At 40.8% G+C, this 20,360-nt stretch overlaps 1 protein-coding gene across 3 annotated transcripts in view; it reads left to right on the top strand.

Moving 5' to 3' along the window:
• PPARGC1A (PPARG coactivator 1 alpha) overlaps positions 1 to 20,360 on the top strand; it is a 372,215-nt gene that overhangs the window by 333,664 nt on the left and 18,191 nt on the right. For all 3 annotated transcript variants that reach the window (XM_075420647.1, XM_075420648.1, XM_009934314.2), the window contains exons 3-7: positions 6,121 to 6,315; positions 7,278 to 7,400; positions 8,304 to 8,508; positions 12,592 to 12,637; positions 12,746 to 12,819. In XM_075420647.1, coding sequence (XP_075276762.1) covers positions 6,121 to 6,315; positions 7,278 to 7,400; positions 8,304 to 8,508; positions 12,592 to 12,637; positions 12,746 to 12,819 — 643 coding nt within the window. The remainder of the gene's footprint in view (positions 1 to 6,120; positions 6,316 to 7,277; positions 7,401 to 8,303; positions 8,509 to 12,591; positions 12,638 to 12,745; positions 12,820 to 20,360) is intronic.

Here is a 20,360-nt window from a genome sequence, read left to right as displayed (position 1 = left end):
GGGCATGATCTTAAAGAAAACCCTGTTTGCAAATGGCCTGTGCCTTGCTTTTGCATTTTGATGCTTTAATCCCAGATACTCAACAGAAGTCTTACAATGTGAGTAGAGCGTGTCTCTCTTCCAGGGAGAAAGTAGGCTGAGTTCAGATACCGAGATTAAACATGAGAACTTTTTGAGACTAGAAAAATGCACCTTGTTGAGCATATGAATAACAGAAAATATTGTTACTTCTATGTTGTTATACCCTGGAGAAGGAAGGGAGGGGGGAAATGGATGCTGCAGGTGGTCCCGTCTCCTGCAGCCTGTGGACCTTGCACAGGTCCTTCTTGTGGTGCCATAATGTCCCTGGAAGCGGTGCTGGGAGTTTTTTCAGCTCCAGGGACCTAACTCTGGAAGTTAAGCATTGTAGTACCTGCATTGTGTACAATTACACTATTTATTTAACATTGTTTTGGGGCAGATGCATATTACTTCAGGTCTGTACAAGATCTCCAGAAATCCAGCTGGAGTGAAGCTTTTACATAAATAAAGAGATGTGGTTGGTTCTACAGATGAGATATATATACGCGGTCCATACGTTGGGCAATGGGACTGCCGAAATCAGAAGGCAAGCTCTGGATTCGAGCAGTCTTTGCCTACAGGTGCATGTAAGAAGTATGAGTATAGCTGTCTCCTTCAAGAAAAGAAGATCTCTTGTTTCCTTCCCATACCCTAAAGGCATTTGCACAGGGGTGGTGATAATTAATCCCCACATTTCTACCACATATAAAGAAACCTGGCTGTAATTTTCTCCTAGTGGGACTCCATTTTGTTTTTAAAGATAATTGGTAGCTCTGGACTTAAGCATTTCAATTATGGGAGTGTCTCTTGGGGACCAGACTAACAGACCTTGGAAAAACGTTCTAATGCAAATGCATCATGTGGATTTTTACTGTAAGCCAGCGCAGGACGCCTGAGGATTTGCAAAGTAGTTGAACAGTAAAATAAAAGCTGAAATATATGGTGGCATGGTACTGGTTGTGAGCAGCTACAGTGGAACAGGTGATTCTCCACTTGGACCTCTGGTTGCTCTTTAGCCCTGGAAGAATATACTGCCAGGTACGGCCAGCTCTAAGTCGAGGAGAAGGAGACACTTGCCTTGGACAGCATGTTGAGAAGGCAACAGAATCACCATGACAGCACCGTCTGTGCCAGTACTGTGGCTGGTTGGCTCCTGCTGCTCCAGAAGAGGGAAAACTTGGGCTGTAATTCTTCCCTTTCACCGTCCCTGACCTCAGCTCTCGTTTTTTGCTGGTGGGAGGAGGAAGCCCAGCCTGCATCCTAATGCCTTCCCTGCTCCTGCCTTCCCTGTGCTTTTGCCCAGCCTGCGGCTCCTTGTCCTCGGGTGGCAAAGCTTGGTTTGTGGGGCCAGGCTGAGATACCATTTGCCCCTGCTCCTGCATGTTTGCTGATGGGAGGTGCTCAGGGCTGGGGTGGTGTTGCTGAGCTTTTGGGTGCCTCTGCATCCCGATGTGCAAAAAGGGGCGAATCTGTACCCCTCATTTCTCCTAGTAGTGTGAATCTTAAGGACGTTCTTGTTTAGAAATGTGTCATTAAAGAATTAAGTCCGTTGGAAGTCCCAGATGTGCTCACAAGTCATTTTTGTGCTTTTGAATGCAGTGCCATAATGTATTAGTATTTTTAGATCACTCAGATATTTTCAGCTGGAGGAAAATCTTTTATTTTCTTTGTTAATTGTGCTATGAATAGATCTTAGGCTACTGAGGAGAAATGAGTCGATATGTTGAAATGGTGATCCCTCGTGAGTTCAGTTGTACACCTGGCTGCTCTGAATTGCTTACCGAGCTGGGCTGCTGGAGTGGTGACAGCTTCTACCAGCTGCGGATCTGTCCCAGAGTTTTCTGGGCTTTTTTACGAAGACGTGGCAATCTGCCACTGCTCTCAGCGCCTCGGGGCTGTGGATTAGTATCGCAGTTTAGGCCCTGATCTTTCAGATGGGCCCCTGCACTGTTCAAATTATCGGTAAAGAAACTTTAGAGCATCATCATCATTCCTTAGCCGATTTCACTCCGTGAGATACAGTGAGCAAAGGCTGTGCATGAAGTGATCCCGAATGAAAGGTGGAGGGAATCAACCAGAGGCAAGATGTTGGGAGATACTGTTAACATTTGGAAAAGATTTTCTAAATAATGGACTTGACCCTTTTCTGGAGTAAATCAGCATACCCAGGCTGACTGCGAGAGAGCTACAGTAGAGCCCTGTGTCTGGACCTCTGCACACTGGCTTCAAGGTTTTCAAGAAGGGATTGGTGCATGGGAAAGACAAGGTGGCCGAGTCTCCGTTACAGCTCAGTCTTAGGCATCTGCAATGGGATTGCCGACAAGTAACATGTATTATAGACATAAAATGCTAAACACGAGGTGAACTTGGCTCCATCAATAGGCACAATAAGCAAAGAAGAAAGAATTGTCAGGGGTAGAGGATTTAAATACCTTTGTGTGGGTAAATTATCAACTCATTTCTTGTAGCTTTTCACTGGCCAAAGAGAGAATATCTCTGGAGACATTTTACTGAAGGCAGAAACCCAATTAGAGTAAGATTGCTACACAACTAATAAAGTGTTTTCAGACAGAGAATTATTTTTAATGCTGTAGAAATATTAAAGCATTAGAGCAAAGCATGTAAAAGCAGAGAAGAGCACAGTTAAAACTTTCTGTGATCTTTAGGCTCCAAGATCACTGATTTTTGAGTGTCGGCTGGTGTTCTGGCAGTTTACAGCCCTAGCTAGCTTTCCCCTTTTTGTTCACCCACACACAGTGACTCCAATGCCAAATCTTATTTCTTTTCAGAACTAATGCCATTCTGGATATGCTGGAAACTTTTGTTATCAGAAACATGGAAACCCATGCGTTCGGTGACCAGGGTGAAAATGTACAGGGGTCAAAAAAACCGCTGGTCCCGATGTCTGTATGTTAAAGCAACAAACAAGGATGTTTAGAAGTTCGTGTGTTGTGGCTGGGAAGCGATGCATAACTGCTTCTGCATTAAAAAGACCCATTAGTTAGCAAGATGCAGTCTTTATGAATTGTTTTCAGAAGTGTTTAATAATTGCATGTGTCAGCTGTGTGGCTTTATGTTCGAGATTATCCTCCACCCCTTTTTCTTACACCCTGTAGTTCGTTTAGGTGGTCTGAATACTCGGGATCTCCTCCTTTAGGCAGGAACAAACTCTTTCAGTGTGAGCCTGCTTGGAAGTTAGGGGCACGGCAGAGTGAGCTCCTGAGGGCACACTGCGCTTCCTCTGACCTCGACGGGGATCGAAGGTGCTCAGCTCCTCCTGACCCACCGAGCCTGTGTGATGCGGGGGTTGGATACCGGTCTGAAACACGAACTTCTCTGATGACAGTGCTGAAGCCGTGAAAGAAAGAGCCTGCATTTGGCCACGGCATTGCATCTCCCCAGTGCTGTCAACACCAACACTCAGGCTGCGAGAGCAAAGCAGAAAGCTGCTGCTTTGGTGATTATTGCTCGGACGTTGATGTACCCGACCATCTCTCCCTCCGCATCTCCCCTCAGCACCGTTTCTGCTGTATCTAATAATTGTGTTTCTTTGTAAACAGTAATTTAGGACAATTAGGAGCAGCAGCGTAGTTAAACCTTCAAGAGGTTATCTCGCAGTGTCATTTTGTTGACTAATGTGTTCCTGCTGCCATGTCGTTTGTGAATAGACATGTGTTAGCCAGCTAGTGTGCTTCATCTGTGGTGACTTTGATTTATTTGCTCTGTAAATTGGGACTGAAGCAATAATGGAAAGTGACATTAATTGTTTAACAGAGTCCTCTTTGTCACATCCTGTGCTTTCTCTGGGGTGTTTGAATGTTGAAACTTGTACAAAACTAATTGAAATTGCTGTGATGAGGACCGGTGTCCACTCAACTTTCTGTTCGTGAATGTCAGCGCATTTGAGTGTCTGTTTAAAGTATGAGAGCTGAGCAGCTAACAGCAAATATCAGGGTTTCTCCTGGCATGTGATTGTTAAAGGAGGCATTCCCCGTTAGAAATAGCAACATTTCCAGCTTTGTTGTCAGCTTTGTGAGCTGAAAGGCTCCGTTACGGAGGGCGGTGGTGCGCCCCACCAGCTAGACCTGCTGGAGAAGCTTCTGGTGCCGGGCTGGGGTCAGGCAGCCAGACCCCCCCCCACAGCCAGCCCGGGGCTGGAGGCTGGCTCTCGCCACCGTTCAGCCCACCGGGGTTTGAAACGCCGCTGGAAAAAAAGTCAGCGCTTCATTACATCGCAAAGCACTTTCTCGCCTGAGAACACCTTTTCGTACTTTTCTGGAGGTGACACCATCATTTTCCTCTCTGCATCTCAAAAAGTGGCTGTGAAAAGCTGCATTTGGAGCACGGTTTTATTCTCAAGGTGGCTTCCCTCTGCTTATTTCCATCCTCTGCACACTGAATTATCACAGGACTGGGCGTGTGTCTGCTTGGTGTGGTGGAAATCACCAGACACTGGGACTTAGACTCTTTTTCTCAGTGGCCAAGCCCCATTAGGCCTTTTAACTAAACACTTCTTCTTAGCATTAGCTTTGCCTGAGTGTTTATTTGTTTCTCGGGGATGATGCTGTAAGCACCAGAACAGTCTGTGCTCTGCCGCAGCTTTCTAGCTCGAAGACAGAGCTTCTCTGTAAGAAGCCGTGAGGTGTGATTTGGCAGAGAAGCCTGGCAGGAGCAATTATCTGTGTGGTTTATGAGCATCTCTGTTTGGAGTCTGGTAGATAGAGCATTATCGAAAAAAGTCATGCTAAGGGGATACCCAGATTCACTGGATTTTTTTTGTTTTCTGAGTTATTGCTGGCAGTGTTTTGTTGTTGACTTTTTTTAACTTTCTATTTTTTTCAAAGGGAGAGCTTTTTTTTTTTGTCTTGCTGGTGTATTCCTTGCTAGTTCACTTTTAAACTAAGATTTGAACTCGGCTAAAATCTCTTTGCAGTGTGAACCTGGAGCGTGATGAACCACGCTGAAGCTGGTGGAAAATCTCCCAATTTGATACCCCTGGAATCAGTGAAAGGCTTTTCATTTATTTTAATAGCACTAGGATCAGCCTAGGAATCCTAGATAATTGATCTGTCAAGATCAATTTCCAGTCTTTCTGAAAAATAAATACAATGAATTTTACACAATTCTATTCTTCAGAACTCTCAGTACTCCAAAAATCTGTACCTTAATTTACAGTAGGGACTGTATTTCATTAAAAAAATGGAAGTCATTTAAATTTACTCAATTTGACAAAAAGAAGTCTTGATGCTGAAATAAGATATCTAATATAAATTAGCATTACAGCCACATCTGATTAGGAATTAATCTACTTCTTATAATTGCAGCCTGAATTAGATAAACGCATACAATAGTCGCATTGAGCACTCAAACGACATAACTCGAAAGGACAACTTCAAAGGCAACCTGCCTAATACATTTGTTTAAAAGAAACCCAAAGAGCCTGCCAGCTACGGTACAAGTCCTGATGGCTTCTTGTCTTACGGCAAAACGCTGAGGAGCGAAAGGGTTTTTACTTGGTTTTGGAGCAAGGATTTCTAGAAGTATGGAAGGGAAAACCTTTCTCTCTTACACCAGGCTGTGTTACGTGAAAAAGGTTTTCCAAATTTCACTGGTGATTCATTTTGGTCTTCTGATCAGCTGTCTTATTCTCTGATTCTTGTAATTTTGTCAGGCCAATTAGCTGACGTTCAGCATAGAAAAGAGAAAGAAAGAGACAGCCTGAGCTGACACTGTCGTCGTTAGGTGTCAGCAGCTTAGGCACATCCTGTAATACAATCCCTGGGTGATTACTTCTCGTTGTTAACACTGGATAAAAAAAAAAAAAAAAAGAGTTGTGGAAGAAAAGTAAACTGGAGCAATACAGTGCAACTGCAAAGAGATTTCTCTGGAACACAGAGATGGATAGTTTTATTGTGCTTAATTACATCTTCCGAGACGCTGTTTCAGGTTACTGTTTCAAGGGCTGGTTTATCTGTGTTTTGACTGCTTTTTCACATAGAGGGCCATCGTTTTGTTCCTTTTCTCACCTGGTTCCACTTTTCATTTTGTCCCCTCCTGCAGAAGATAGATGAAGAGAGCGAGGCAAACTTGCTAGCCGTTCTCACTGAAACACTGGACAGCATCCCTGTGGATGAGGATGGATTGCCTTCATTTGATGCACTGACAGATGGAGATGTGACCAACGAAAATGCCGCTAGCCCTTCCCCGATGCCCGACGGCACCCCTCCAACTCAGGAGGCAGAAGAGCCGTCTCTAGTAAGAACCCTTCCTACTGTTTAACAGGAACTGGATGTGCCTCTGGCTACCCGCTGCATGGGTATGATGTAGTAACAGTAAGGTCTGGACTTTTCACTTAAATTGGAAAGGAAAATCAAGTAAAGAACTGAAAATTAAGAGGGGACAAAACCCCACCAAATAGCCATAGGATGACTAATAAGGCAATCTGTTTAAAAAGTGTGTTGAAGAGATTGGATTTGAGATTCTTGTGCTAATGGCTGACACTTTTGCTTATCATTCTGTTCAAATAAGTCAGGGTAATGGTTTTTAATTCATATTTCGTTTCTCGGGGCTTTTGTCATATGTATGTTTAGACATCACTTTTGGTGATCTGTAAAGAAAGACCCACTGAGTCTGACGGGACGTGGGGCTAATTTTGTGCCTTTAGTATTAATTTGACCAGTAAGCACCAGCTTAGTGCTAATCAGGGCAAAACTGAATCTCATGTGAGGTTGTGGGTGAAACCTTGTATGTATTTTGCTCACTAAAACCAGTTTGAGATGTGATTCTCTTTCTGCTGAAAGTCCCTTATCATTGGCTTCTGCGGAAGCAGAGCAAGATTCCTGCATCTTGACGCTGCATCCATTAGTCTGTTAAAGTTGACAGCTCTGTTTAGATCAGAGGCCTCTTCTGTCAAACAGATCACCAAGAATTTCATTTTGTCATGGATTCAGAAATCCAAGACCCCTATAATTTCTGCTTGCCCTGCAGTATACTGCAGTGAAGGGAGCAGAAATACGCTGCCAAGCCAGAAGAAAATGAAATCTGTTTGCTCTGGGGAGTATCAAGGCCTTCTTGCCGTTTTGTTGTACTTTGCTTGCTGGAATTGATATAGCTAACTTTAAGTAACTATGCAAAAATTTAGATAAGTCATTTTAATCCACAAAGATGCATAACTTTACTCTTTTCCTTCCACCTCCCTTTCCCTGATATCTTTGTAGCTTAAGAAGCTCTTGCTGGCTCCAGCCAACACTCAGCTAAATTACAATGAATGCAGTGGTCTCAGCACACAAAACCATGCAAACACTAATCACAGGATCAGAACAAGCCCTGTGGTTGTTAAGGTACAAACTTCATCTTTTTAATAAGGAAAAAAGGGAAAAAAGGAAAGAAAGAGCGTAACAAGGTCTTTTATGCTTTCAGCAACCAGGCAAGCAGTAGAACTGTATGTGTTGTATTAATCTGCCTACTATCTTGCAACTGCTTTAAAAAAAAAAGTTAACAGATTATAGGCTGGGTTCCAGAAAATCACCTGAGCTCCTTTATGCTCTGAATATTTCATTTATGCGTTTTCTCCTGGCAGAGTTCAGCTGTAGTACCACCGTCTGTTACTCTTGCCTACTTTATTGATACACAAAGTAGTAGGATGTACGATAAGATTTGCTGATGGGCTGGTGTTGTTTATGAGTGACTCCAGGATGCAGGACTGCCATTTTACCAGCTGTCCATTAAGAAAAATGACACTGAATTCTTGGCAAAAGATGTATAGCAGCCATTAATTGGATAGAATGGGGGCTCTGACATAATTCTGTTAGCAGGCAGTATTAAACAATGTTTGTCTTGCCGTTCACTGTAACTGAAAACGGAGCGTTTAGGGGCACTTAAGAGAGTTGTGAATACTGGGCTCAAGCAATCAGCAGCAAATTAAGGCTTAAACCAGCTTATTTTTTTGTTCACCGTAAAGGCGCTGTAGGGTCTTGTTAGTTACATGTTGCTGAGTAGGAACACTGAAATGTAGGAGAAATGAAATAAAAAGCTACATAAATGTCATTTAGGAATTTTAAATGTAATTTTCTTTCCTTGTTCTGCAAACAATTATTCACAGCTCATAGATCTAGTACACTTAGACTGAACACTTCATTGAAAATCTCATCTCTTCAGAAAACCTATATCCATTCTGATAAGGTTCAGCTCACTAATTTTAGCTTTTTTTATTTTATTTTATTTTATTACACCCTGTTTTTAAGACTGAGAATTCATGGAGCAATAAAGCAAAGAGCATTTGTCAACAGCAAAAGCCTCAAAGACGTCCCTGCTCTGAACTCCTCAAATATCTGACTACGAATGATGACCCTCCTCAGACCAAACCAGCAGAGAACAGGAACAGCAGCAAAGAGAAATGCACCTCCAAAAGGAAGCCCCATCTGCAGTCTCAGACAAATCATCTGCAAGGTAGGTGTGAGACCGCAGAACACAGCTTTGGTACCAGCAGTAATGCAGTGAAGCTGAAATAGCATGGTTGTGAATACCCTCGATACCTCTTCCGTTCTATGGATTAGTATTGTAAATCCACCATCTCTTCTGTGTAGGGAGAGTTTTAAAACAGTATAATGAAGTTAGAATTAGTCAGGTAGATTTAGCTTTTAAACAATTTTAATCCTGTCTCTGTTTCCCTCAGTTTCAGAAAAAGAATCTCAGGGAAAAAAGTTTAACAAATACCACATGTTGATCTACCAAGCTAGCTTGAGATACTTATTCACAGGGTACTGTACCACTAAGAAATCGTTATACCCCTAAATAAGCTGGGCAGGCCAGTTCATTAGTGAGCTGTTCTTTTTTTGCTAGCGTAAAACTGAAGGCATTGTTAACCTGCCACATACTCCTTAAGAGACAATAAATAGTGCTCTCACTGCTGCAGAGAAGGCAGTAAATGTGTCACTCCTGTTAAAGCTGGAATGCCGGTTTGTAATTTTATTTTGTAAATAGTTGAAAGTTTAGCTACCATCCTGATCTTTCTCTATCTTTTTAGATTCTGTATGGCCAAAACTCGTCACATGCATTGACTTTTAGTATCCCCTGATGCATAAAGAACTGGTCTATATTACAAGTAGCTTCTATGACAGAGATGCAAGAACTTCAAGTCCCCTCTCTCGCTTTCTCTCCTCCTCTTGCCCTTCCTGTTTTCCCAAGATAACAGAAAGCTGTAGAAGCTTAGGGGCCCAAAGGGAGCTTTTTAAAAAGTTACTGTTGCTTTAAAATACATCTGTGTATATATATGGGCCTGGTATCTAGAAGGCCAGGTGCCTGTCTTGGTCACATCAGTGCAAATCCTGGATGACTCCTCTAAAGTCAATGGAAGTTATCTGGCTGCAACAGAGATCAGGATATGACCCTAAATGTGTTGTTCTGGTATTTTTAAAGCAACAGTTGTAAACTGTATATGTTTTTTCTTATTTTCCCCTCCCCCCTCTCTGTATTTTCAGCCCCCACCAAATCTAATTTTTCACTCTTCACTAGGAAGTATAAGCAAACATAATAAAAATAATCTTCCCTTCCCGCCACTAAATACCCCTCTCGCAGCTGTACATTCTGCCATCCTTAGTATGGTTTTCCCCATTATGGTCTCAAACGCCCTGAACAATGTTTCTTGTAAGAAAGAAATCCAGCTGGCCCTAGAGCTTCTTGGATGCCAACTGCCACTCCTTCTGGATGGCTTCAGCAGTCTGCTTCACAGCCAAATGCAGGCTGAACTGTACGTGTAAAACCTGGCTTTCTTACTGCAATGGTACTGAAACACAGACCTGCCAGAAGCTACAGCGGTCTTTGTTAACACCGTTGGGGGTTCAGGTGATATGTGATAAGGTGTATCATGTATAACGTGCTATATGCACATGTATGTTATACACATACATAGATGTATGCACACACACACATAAATACGGATTATAAAATCTTCCTATTCAGATCAGAGCTGCCTTTTTTTCCCCAGCTGAGGCAATGGTGTAGATTCAGTGCAAAGAAGCGGGGCACGTTGGGTTGTGGAAACAGCGCAAAAGGAGAGGGAAGTCCAAAGGGACACATAACTAACTTACCAGTGTTTGACAGACGACTGTGACTTTGGTCGTATTGCAGGTGAAATTGCAGGCAGAGAGAAATTACTCTCTTCTTTAATTCCTGCAGTTTAATTTGCAGGCTTCGGAAATGTTGTTTTTTCATCAAATTTGCCTCATACACCAGTATATGACTTCAATATCAATGGATTTGCATATAATACAAATACAAGAATATAATGCTTTCAGCTTGGACAGTCAATTCATGCAGAATCAGCCTTGCAAATTTAACTGATATTTGCAGGCCTGCAGTCATTTGTTCATACATTTAATCAAAAGTACAAGAAAATTGTCTCCTTCTGTTTTAAAAAATAATCAGGGTCTGAGATTTTCTTTCAAAGTTACGGAAAGCTCACAAAGGATAAGTCAAATGATATTTTCCTTTAGGGTTACTGTTGCAAACATATTGCAAACCCACGGGAATGTCCACAAACCCATTCATGCCAAAGATCATCTGTGGTTTTGCATTGAAATTTGCCCATGAGGAATCTTGGTTCTTTTGAACCTGGATGTTTTCAATTTACAGGGACAAGCAACTTCATGTGAGCCCTTTTTAATAAGAAAAAAACACACCACAATAGACCTTGAAACTCTAATAAAGAGGCACCATGGAAAATGATAGTGTCTTGGCTAAATATTTACACTATCAATAGCTGCATGTCAGGACGAATCCCTTGCAGGAATACTGTTTAGTCAAGCCCTTGCCTAGCAATAAGAAAACTGATGGGTGTTTTGGTATGCGAATTTCTCAGTGGGAGAGCTCAGTGATATCTACCTAAAATGAATACATACAAGTGTGAGATAACGCCTTGGTTCTGTGCCCGTCTCTGGCAGACCTGCATTGTGCCTCAGTGCTTCAGAATTACACACACACGTGTATATATATTCTCATGTGGGACTATTCTCTGGGACTAATGAGAGCTAGAATGAAACTTTTTAAAAGCTTAAATAGCTCTTACACATTCAACTTCCTTAGAAGGCCTATATTAGGTAAAAGTATGCAGATTTTTATCCTCTAAAAAGAAGTGGAAGCCTTTGTATAAAACTTTATTCCAGAGCCTTACTGCAAGGTCTGGATTTTTTAAGACAGTTTTACCTCTAGGTAGCCACTGGGAAACATTACTATTCCTAAATATATATAAAACATACACAAAAATGTGTCAGGTTACACTGAGTCTTACTGCACCTGATTTTATGCACAAATCAGCAGCAATGCTGGATCAGACAAATAACTCGTTGAAGTGCATCTTCTCACTCCGGCAGTGACTTCTGGGGAAGGTGAACCTGAGGTGAATACCTGAGCTTCCATTTCTAACTTTCATATGGGGAGGAGGAGAAACAATATGCAGCTCTTGAGAATTGAGTTAATTTTGAAAAAAAATATAATATTACTTCAGGAATGCTCTAGAGCTTATAAAAGTAATCAATTTGCATATAAAATCCTTTAATGTTGATGGGAGCTCTAAGCCTGGAATGAATATGAAATATGCAGTAGTGACACTCTGGACGAAAGATCTGCAGTGCAGGAGTGTTCAAGGGGAACATTTTGTCTTAAGTAATTAATTTGCAGAAGAGATCCCCTGCTGTTGTTCTTGGTACAATGCTCTCTGCTTTTGAACATCAATCTAACTTCTGAAAAGCAAAATTTGCAAGTGATTTTTTTTTTATTTTTAAACATTTTACTGGCAATTAGAGGAATATTAGTTGTATTACAATATCCTAGTTCTAGGATTGCATTGCAAAAATACAAGTTTGCATGAATAAATGCTACAAAGGCTTGTATTTTTATAGCTAGAGCTTTGGTTTTTTGCTTATGTTGGGATTGTAGTGCTGAGAGCTTCAACCCCATTTTTAACCATCTGTGACTATGTCCGTAGCTTGTCATAGTTTGTAGGATAATTTGCAGAAATTTGGACTATAGCTGGTTGGACTCTGGCCTCGTAGAAACAACCTATTCTCAGTGCTATATATAAAATTGTATATTGTAGGAGAAAAATTAACTGAATATTCATAACGTTCTGGTACTTCGTAGTTACTCTGCTGCTCCTGTTCCCAAATAAAACGTGAAGTGTAGCCTAAATTAACTCTAAGAGAAAGAACATTTTCACAGTGTATCCTATAGAGTTCTTCATTGCTCTTCTTCTGAAAGGTTCTTGGCACTTGGGTTATGTACTGTATTTCAGAGGTACAGTAATTGATGGAAATCATTGCTGAAATTTAGGTGCCCTTTTGGTACCAGGAATAAGGAATCGGGGTAAGCCTCCTTGTTTATCAATCGAAGATACACTGAAATGGCTGTTGAACTGTCAGAGCTCAGCCCTAACTGACTTAAAGTGTGGTTCCACCATAAAAATAAAAAGAAATCTTTTTAGTATACGTTATGAAGTGTTTAAATGTTCCATAATCATTTTATTTTTCCCTTTAGCCAAACCAACAAGTTTATCGCTTCCATTGACACCCGAGTCACCAAAGTAAGTACTAAAACGTACAAGCATCTATAAAAGGGAGGGGGATTCAATAGATTTTGGCTACAGCAACTCCATTTCAGCTTGTTTTTATAAATGTGCCCTGTCTTCCAGTGATCCCAAGGGTTCCCCATTTGAAAACAAGACTATTGAACAAACCTTAAGTGTGGAACTCTCTGGAACTGCAGGTGAGAAGTGGGGAGTGTGGCCCTTCCTTTAAGCATGGCTCATGCGTGTATTTCTTCATTTTAATATACCACATGTACACTGAGATCTCACAGAGGTCTCCAGTAGATTAACTTCAGTGCAGTTTAGCATTGACTTTTCATCCAGTTAGCTGAGAAGGAATGTGTTTGAAAATATGACTCCAAACCTACACAAGAGAGCATAATTTCTGGGAAAATATGAATGAAACCATTTATCTGTTATAATTCCCCATTTCCCCATAGATTTGTGTATTGCTGAGCACCATCTTTCAAATTCAAACCCCACAGCACCATGTAATAGATGTTACAGATGGAGAAGTTATGTCATCCAGTCTGTCTCCAGGCCGGTCTAGGGCTGTACGTGACTGCATGTTTCAGTGCTTTGTCAATTCTAGATTAATATGTCACAAACAACAGCTTTCTCCTCTATCACTGAAAAACTATTCCATAGCTTAGAGGTAATTTTTTAAATTGTTACTCATTTTGTATTCTTGCTTTCTCTTTATTTCTTGCGTTAGCACACTTCACACAACCTCCCTTTATCCTCCTCCATCTTTCAGATCCCCGGTATTTGTACATTTTGAAGATTTATAGATGTTTTATCATGTGCTGGTTTAGTTCATGCATCACCCATTGTACTCATTTAATTCATCTGCTCTTCTTTCTGCGAAAGTGAATTCATTCAGACTCAGATCTGGTTTATTGCTTTCCTCTGAGCTCTCTCTTGCCTCCGTTCTCCTGGAGGGTCCAGAACTGAGCACAGGAGCACATGGTGAGCTCCACCTGAGCTATTGCCAAGACCGTTTTCTTTCTCAGTTGTGTAATATTGAAAAATAAGAGATATACTTGGCATGTGTTTCTCTCAATGGATTGTAAATTTTGTTATCTCTAGCGTTTTGGGGAGCATTGCAAAATATGTCTTCAGGTACAATAAATCAGCTTGGTGCCCCTTAATTTGGAGGCAGCTTGACACAAGAGCGGGCCCAAGCACTAGATTGGTGTATGCACGTTGGCCTTTCCCTTCCCTGCAACCATCATTTCACTTTTTCAGAAACTTCTTCATTAGTTCAGTGTTAAAAGATGCACACTTTCTTCTGCCATGTCCTAAAAATCTGCGGTCTTAATCATTCCTCTCGTGACCAAAGGAAGCATCCTTTCAATGCACCCTCTTTTTGCAAAATCGACACAAACACGGCAGAATTCACTGTATGCAGCAGGACGATCCCGTTCAGTGCCAGTAGGCCTGAAGCATGGAGAAGCCTCTTGTATCATTACTGGTGAGCAAATCTGCTCGAGGGTGCCCATTTGTAAGCACACCGGTAACTCAGTGCTTAGTGCTGCCAACTGAAAGGGGCAGATGAGGTGACTACAGCAGAGTGGTACAAGCAGCCACTGAAATAACTGAAGAGAGCAGTGTTTTCTCCCAGCCGGAAAGTCAGCAGCCTGCGCTTCCCATCAGCTGACTAGACAGAAACTGGGAGTCGATCTGACCCCTGGACAGTCCTCTAGTATTGCCTCAATAATGGCAATGGGAATGGTCTTGGTATTACTGAATTCATTCCGCTCTGTCAGCTGTGCACAGAGGAGGAAACAAAACAGCTCCATAGCTGTCTTAGACAGTACAACCAGGAGAACTAGTGCATTAAAAAATGCACCAGAAGCTGCGAAACAGAACAACTGGACGAACAGGTGAACAGGAGCATTGTACTATGAAAACATGATTTTTATTTTTTTTTTCCCTCTGAAGTACATGGAGTCTAGCTAGAAAATAAACTGATAATAATCAGGAAGAATAAGAGGTGGTGGAGCGTGTGTTGGCAGGGAGTTGGGGCAGTGTTACCAAGCAGTATACATGATGGTGGCTCTTGGACTTCATGTTGCACTTGCTCTGGTCTTCACAGTTCCTGGTGAGGAGGTTTAAGGAGATTGTATTTCATCACTTGGTAGCTGTATTAATCTCTGCCTTCACATACACATAGATTTTATTTTTATATTCATTTATGTATATAAATCTAAAAAGATGACTGGTTGTGCATGTCTTTTTAACTCATTTGTACTGCAGTAGTGTCTTGTGTCATGAGTCTGCTTGTGCTGGAAGCAGACAAGTACATAACAGAAAGAACCTCGAGTACTGAGGAACTTACAGTGTATGTGAGTAAATCATGGCAGGATCAGAATCCACTTCAATAAAAAAAAAACAACCAAAAAAAATAAGGAAAAAAATAGTGGCAGTAGTGATTAATAATACCTTGGAGTTCTTTAGGGAGACCCTGGCAACTCCAAATTATATTCAGATAACCGCATTGCTCATTGTCCTTATATAGGGCAGCGTGCTCGGTACAAGCACTATTTATTATAATTTAAATAGGAGTTGCCTTGATCTCGCTGCTGAATTGAAAAGACCATTAGGAGTGCTGCTCGCACTATCGAAGCACAAAGTATTTTAATATAAATAGCAGCTCCCTTGATCTCTCTGCTGAAAACAACATTGGTTCCCTCACTGGTGAATTAACTATAGAGTAGAAAAATAAATAAATAAAAGCATTTCCCACATGAGCCATCAGTCTTCGTCACACGCACATTTTGGATTCATGTATCTAAAGTCAAAGTGCAACCATTCTCTTGCTGATGCTGTATCTTGCTTTACAACGATTTGTTAATAGTTGTGAATGTAACTTTGTCCTCTCTAAAACTGTCAGAACATTGATTTTTCAAATGACAAGGAACAAATATTTTTTCAAGTGTTTTCAAACCACACTTAAGAATTCTTTGAATGCACTTTAAATAAGTGGCCTATGATAGAGGAAAAAGTCCATTGCTATCTAAAATCCCAACTCTTGCAGCTGATTTCTAGTGCTATTCTAAGGAAAATGGACCAGAACATCACAATGTGGAGGGAGTCCTGGGTGATGATAATGTAGGGGATGAAATTTCTGTGTAAGACAAGTCTCATTCTGAGTAAAAGGCTCACAAGAGGTCCTTCTCCGTTTGTTTCCACAGCTAGCTGCATTGCCAACATCTTGCTAAGAGTCTGTGGGGTTGAACCTCTCCAGTGTCTTTCAGGAGCACTGGATATTTCTGTGTCACTGGAAGACCTCTTTCCTCTTCGTTACCAGTCAGGTTGAGGGGGCATCTGCAGGCACAGGGACTAGGAGGAGGACTCACCCTCTGGAGGCGGCTGTGTTTCTCTTGGTGACCAAGTGCTCCTCAGTGATTGTCTTAGACTTTCTGCTGAACTTCTGAATGTCAGAAGTTAGATGGCATGACTCCTAAATGTTTTGAAATTCAGCGCGCTCTGTTCCCCCAGTGTCTTTTTAAACCTTCACTCCTAAATACTCAAAGCCATCACGCAAGTGCATGAAGTGAGTTTACAGGCTTAAGGCTCAATCAGTAACAGGTGATTTGGTGAAAAGTCTTTCATTCGTACACAGATCCCTGTAATTTACCTCAGCAGAAAACTCCTCACCAGTCTTTCTTGGGTGAAAAATTTGATTTCTCCAAAAAGATGACATAAAAGTCTGTATGAACACAATCAGCTTGAATAGTAATTTGGAATTCTTGAGCATCCTTGAGGATACTTATACCCTGCTGTTTTCCCACCTCGAGATCTATGTTACCTCCTAGTTGTCAGAACAAATACTTAAAATCTATCATACAAAAACTTGTTTGACCTCAGAATAACTTCGGATAAAATGAGAAGTGAGATGCAAAGAGTTGTCCAGAGGGAATAAGATCTAGTATATTATTTGATATTTTCAGGCGTCTGTGTTTATTCTCTGCAGCACTGACAACAGGATTAAACTGAATACTCGATAAGCATGTAGTTTTTATTATATGATGGCTATTTAATTTTAATATATCTTCCTGGCTTCTGCAATCTTGTGCCACACAAAAGTTCTTCTGATTCTTTTACTGAATTGAGCTGTTATCTTGTGTTCAGTGTTTTAAGTGGCCTTAAATAATGTTTCCCATGACAATTAGTTTTCAGACTTAAAAGGTACAAAATAATTCATTTTCAATGCCCAGTGCACATGTGGAAAAGTTCCAGGGCTACATTCCCCAACAGATACTAATTCTCAGCCCCCTCAAAGCACAACGAATGTCGTCAAATGTTTAAATGCTAAATACAGTAGAGTTTCAGAAGATTGGTGTCTATGTAAAACAGCATTGCAAATCAGTCCTAAGAAGTCAAGACGTCACGTTTTATGCAAAGACACTCCCGTAATTTCTGCTTATCAACTTAGTGGAGCTAAAGGATGTTTCAGTGGAGTTTTAGAATGTATCAAAAGTAGTTTCGCTCTCCCAGAGACTTTCTTGAAAGCAATTGCTTGGCCAAGGTGGCAAGAGTCAGCACACATGCAAACACCTTGTGTTGCACAGACACAAGGAGGATGGTGCTGCTTCGGCAGCAGTGCTGGCAAATTGATGTACACTATTTTCAAGCACAAGATCACCGAGTGAGTTCGTAGTATATAGACAGAGCAAGGCAAAGTGCAAACGTACCATTTACCAAAGCCATTCAATTAAAGCAAAGTCCCTACAAAGAAAATAGTTTTATAGCATGTCATGAAAAAATACTTGCCTTTTACTTTAAAAAGAAAAAAGACTGTTTAAGGGGGATGATTGTAGAGTATGTACCATTTCTAACAGATTTGCTGTGCAGAAGTACATAAGTGTGAGTGATGTAGAGGTACTTGTTTATTATAGAGCACATTTCAATGCAGTAATCATAAATATTGCTAAGGTTGTGCTCCGTTGAAATATGACCTACATACTCTTGATTGTTTGTGTTACGTGATTTGTCTGACACCCATTACATTGTGGGTAATGGCAGCCATTTGTTGCTGTGCACAGCAGGCTCTTTTGACAAAAGAAAATAGGCAGCAATAAAAAAGCTATAGTCTGAATTACATTCTGCACAGCGCTGCACTGCTGAGAGTTTGTGCAAGTGTGTTAACAATGCTCTGAACTGCCTCTTGTCAGCCTTCAGCCCGTAATGGCCATCTGTCCTTCCATAAATCTGTCAAAACCTGCTAAGTTCAAGAGAGAGCACAGAATATACCTTGTACTGTCGACGCTAAAATGTACACTTTGACGGAGAAATCGGCACATATGAAATAATCCAACGGTTATAGAATATTGTAACGCCGTTGATGTGGGATCATGGCCCTTGGTGAAGATTACCAAGGATTAGTGTGAAGATGAGCAAGTGTGCAACCAACTGGTTTTCTCAAAGTTCACAGTTTGGACGCTGATCATGGGACACACTGAAGGTGGACTTGGTAGCGGTGACATGAATTCAAAACTTCACTCCCTCCTCCATCCCCCGATGGAGATTTGTTCAAAAGTTAAATGAACAATTTTCAGCTTTTTTCTGTTCCTACTTGCCTGTGCACTTCCTGCTTCTGCTGAAAACCAGGAAAAAAGCCAAAATGCCACGAGGAAGCCCTTTCTTAGGCTGTCCCCAGCACAGTTCTGCCAGCAAGAGAAGTGCCAGTAAATTTAGCTCAGTCTGTACTTTCACGAGGCTTTTTTTTGGTGGGTTTTTTTTGTCCCCTCATCTAAAGACTGTTGGACTCCTTGTTGGGCTTCTGGAAATCACTGTGGTCTATGCCTAGCCTACTTCTTGCCAGGGCCAGCTTTAAAGAAGTGGAAATGGAAACAATATTTTATTTTGAATATTGGATTATCTCTGGGGTTTCTCTGCCGAAATTCGTAAATATGCATGTTCATGGTGGAGTGGTTGTATATTACAAGGAAGCGACAAGGAGGGGCTGGAATTAATATTCCACTTCATTCTTTCTTTAAAACTACATGCAAAAAATCAGTAACTAACCCCAGAGCTTCTCAGGGGCTGTATGATTTTGTGAGTAAAAGTGACAGTTTTAAATTTATCTAGAAAACAGTCTTTGCTTACTCAAATCTTTGTTGGCTCTCGACTTGAAGTTTTAACCTGGAAATTATCACTATAGAGTTTTGAAGAGGACTGTTCTCTTCATTTTACCAAAAATGTTTGATAGCGAGGAGGTGGGTAAGTTATGAAAAACGGACTGCCAACTCAAGTGATTTTTCAGGAAGGAAGATAAGAATTGAGGACTCAAAGGAAATACTTTAACAGTGATGATCTTACACAAAACTTTTTCACCATTGAATTCAAATTTGAGGTAATTGGAGTTTTAGGTTTTATCTTTGCTTCAGTTTAGCTGAATTTGGTGATATCAGGCTAAGTCTTCATGTAGCCATGGGTAGCTCATAACCATTTTTTCCAAATGTTCAGACAAAAGCAAGCTTCTCTCTCACATCAAGTATTCATGCCTTGGTACTCCTCTCTTCTTGTTTTCTGGAACAAATTCATTTCGTCTAATGCAATGGGACTCCCAGTCTCCATTTATGTTCCTTAGGGAGCACTGTGGATGATGGAACCTTTTCCTTCTTTACAGTGAAACATTATAAAACATGTTCCATTTGCATTGATCTGCTGAGCTCTGTTGCATGATTAAAATAACAAAACAAAAGAAAACTCTATAGCCATGTCTGAAATACACATTTCCTGTAAGTGTGTCTGCCCTCTCTTTTCATTCATGCTAAGAAAGTAATGGAAAGCTCATTGCTTGGGTTAGAAGAAGATATCTTGGGCAGCATCAGCTTCTGGAGCACTCAAGGATGGTCTGGACTATCTAGAAGAACTCCTTAATCTCAGTCTAATTTTTTTAATTTTAAGCATATGTATTTCCAAATAACATTAGGGTCAATTGGACAGAGCAAATTTTTCAAGCATAACATACTAAGTACCTTCCTGAAGTGTAATTACTTCCTGAACAGTGGCTGCAGGTTGCTGTTACTCTGCACTGGTGTCCTGGGTTATCCTTGTGTAAAATGTGAAGAACTTCTATGACTTCTACAGAAAATATTGAGAGTTATATTCTACCCTTATAAAAATTATCGGAAGATGCTGCTTTGGTTCCCATGTTTTACTAGAATGGGCTGTAGTCCTTCCTGCAAATTTGTCTCACCATAATGATATAATCTATTAGTTAAGTGAAAAATTCTGGTAGGTAGTGGTATCTTTAGTCTTTGCATACTTACCTGTTTCATTTCAACTCCCTACTTCATGACTGTCACTAATACTCAGTTCTAAATGCAGTGGTTCATGACAGATGCAGTTGTCCTGTTGTTCACTTGGGTTTCAGTTGCAGAACCATATTTCAGGCAAAATGTATTAGTTATGCTTACAAGAATGTATTCTACATACATTAGCAATGGTTTACTAAGCTAATGAACTGTGGAACCAAAAGAGTTATTGCAGTCGTGTCGTAGAGTTGCCGTGCTTCCTTTCATTCAAATTCTGCGCCCTACCGAGGTTCCTTTGGTAGCTCTTTTATTTTTTTTGGGCTTGCTTTTATTCAGGTTTTTGTCTGCTAATTTCTTTAGCTTTTTGACAGTGCCAGTCTTTAGACTTTTGATTTTTACATTGATATCTTTTTGATTTTTAACAAAAAGTCTTTTGGTTTTTATCTCTTGAT

Source organism: Opisthocomus hoazin, chromosome 5, assembly GCF_030867145.1.
Source record: "Opisthocomus hoazin isolate bOpiHoa1 chromosome 5, bOpiHoa1.hap1, whole genome shotgun sequence".
Lineage (NCBI taxonomy): Eukaryota > Metazoa > Chordata > Aves > Opisthocomiformes > Opisthocomidae > Opisthocomus > Opisthocomus hoazin.
The sequence above is the reverse complement of the archived record's forward strand: the minus strand, read 5'-3'. Positions and strand labels throughout refer to the sequence as shown.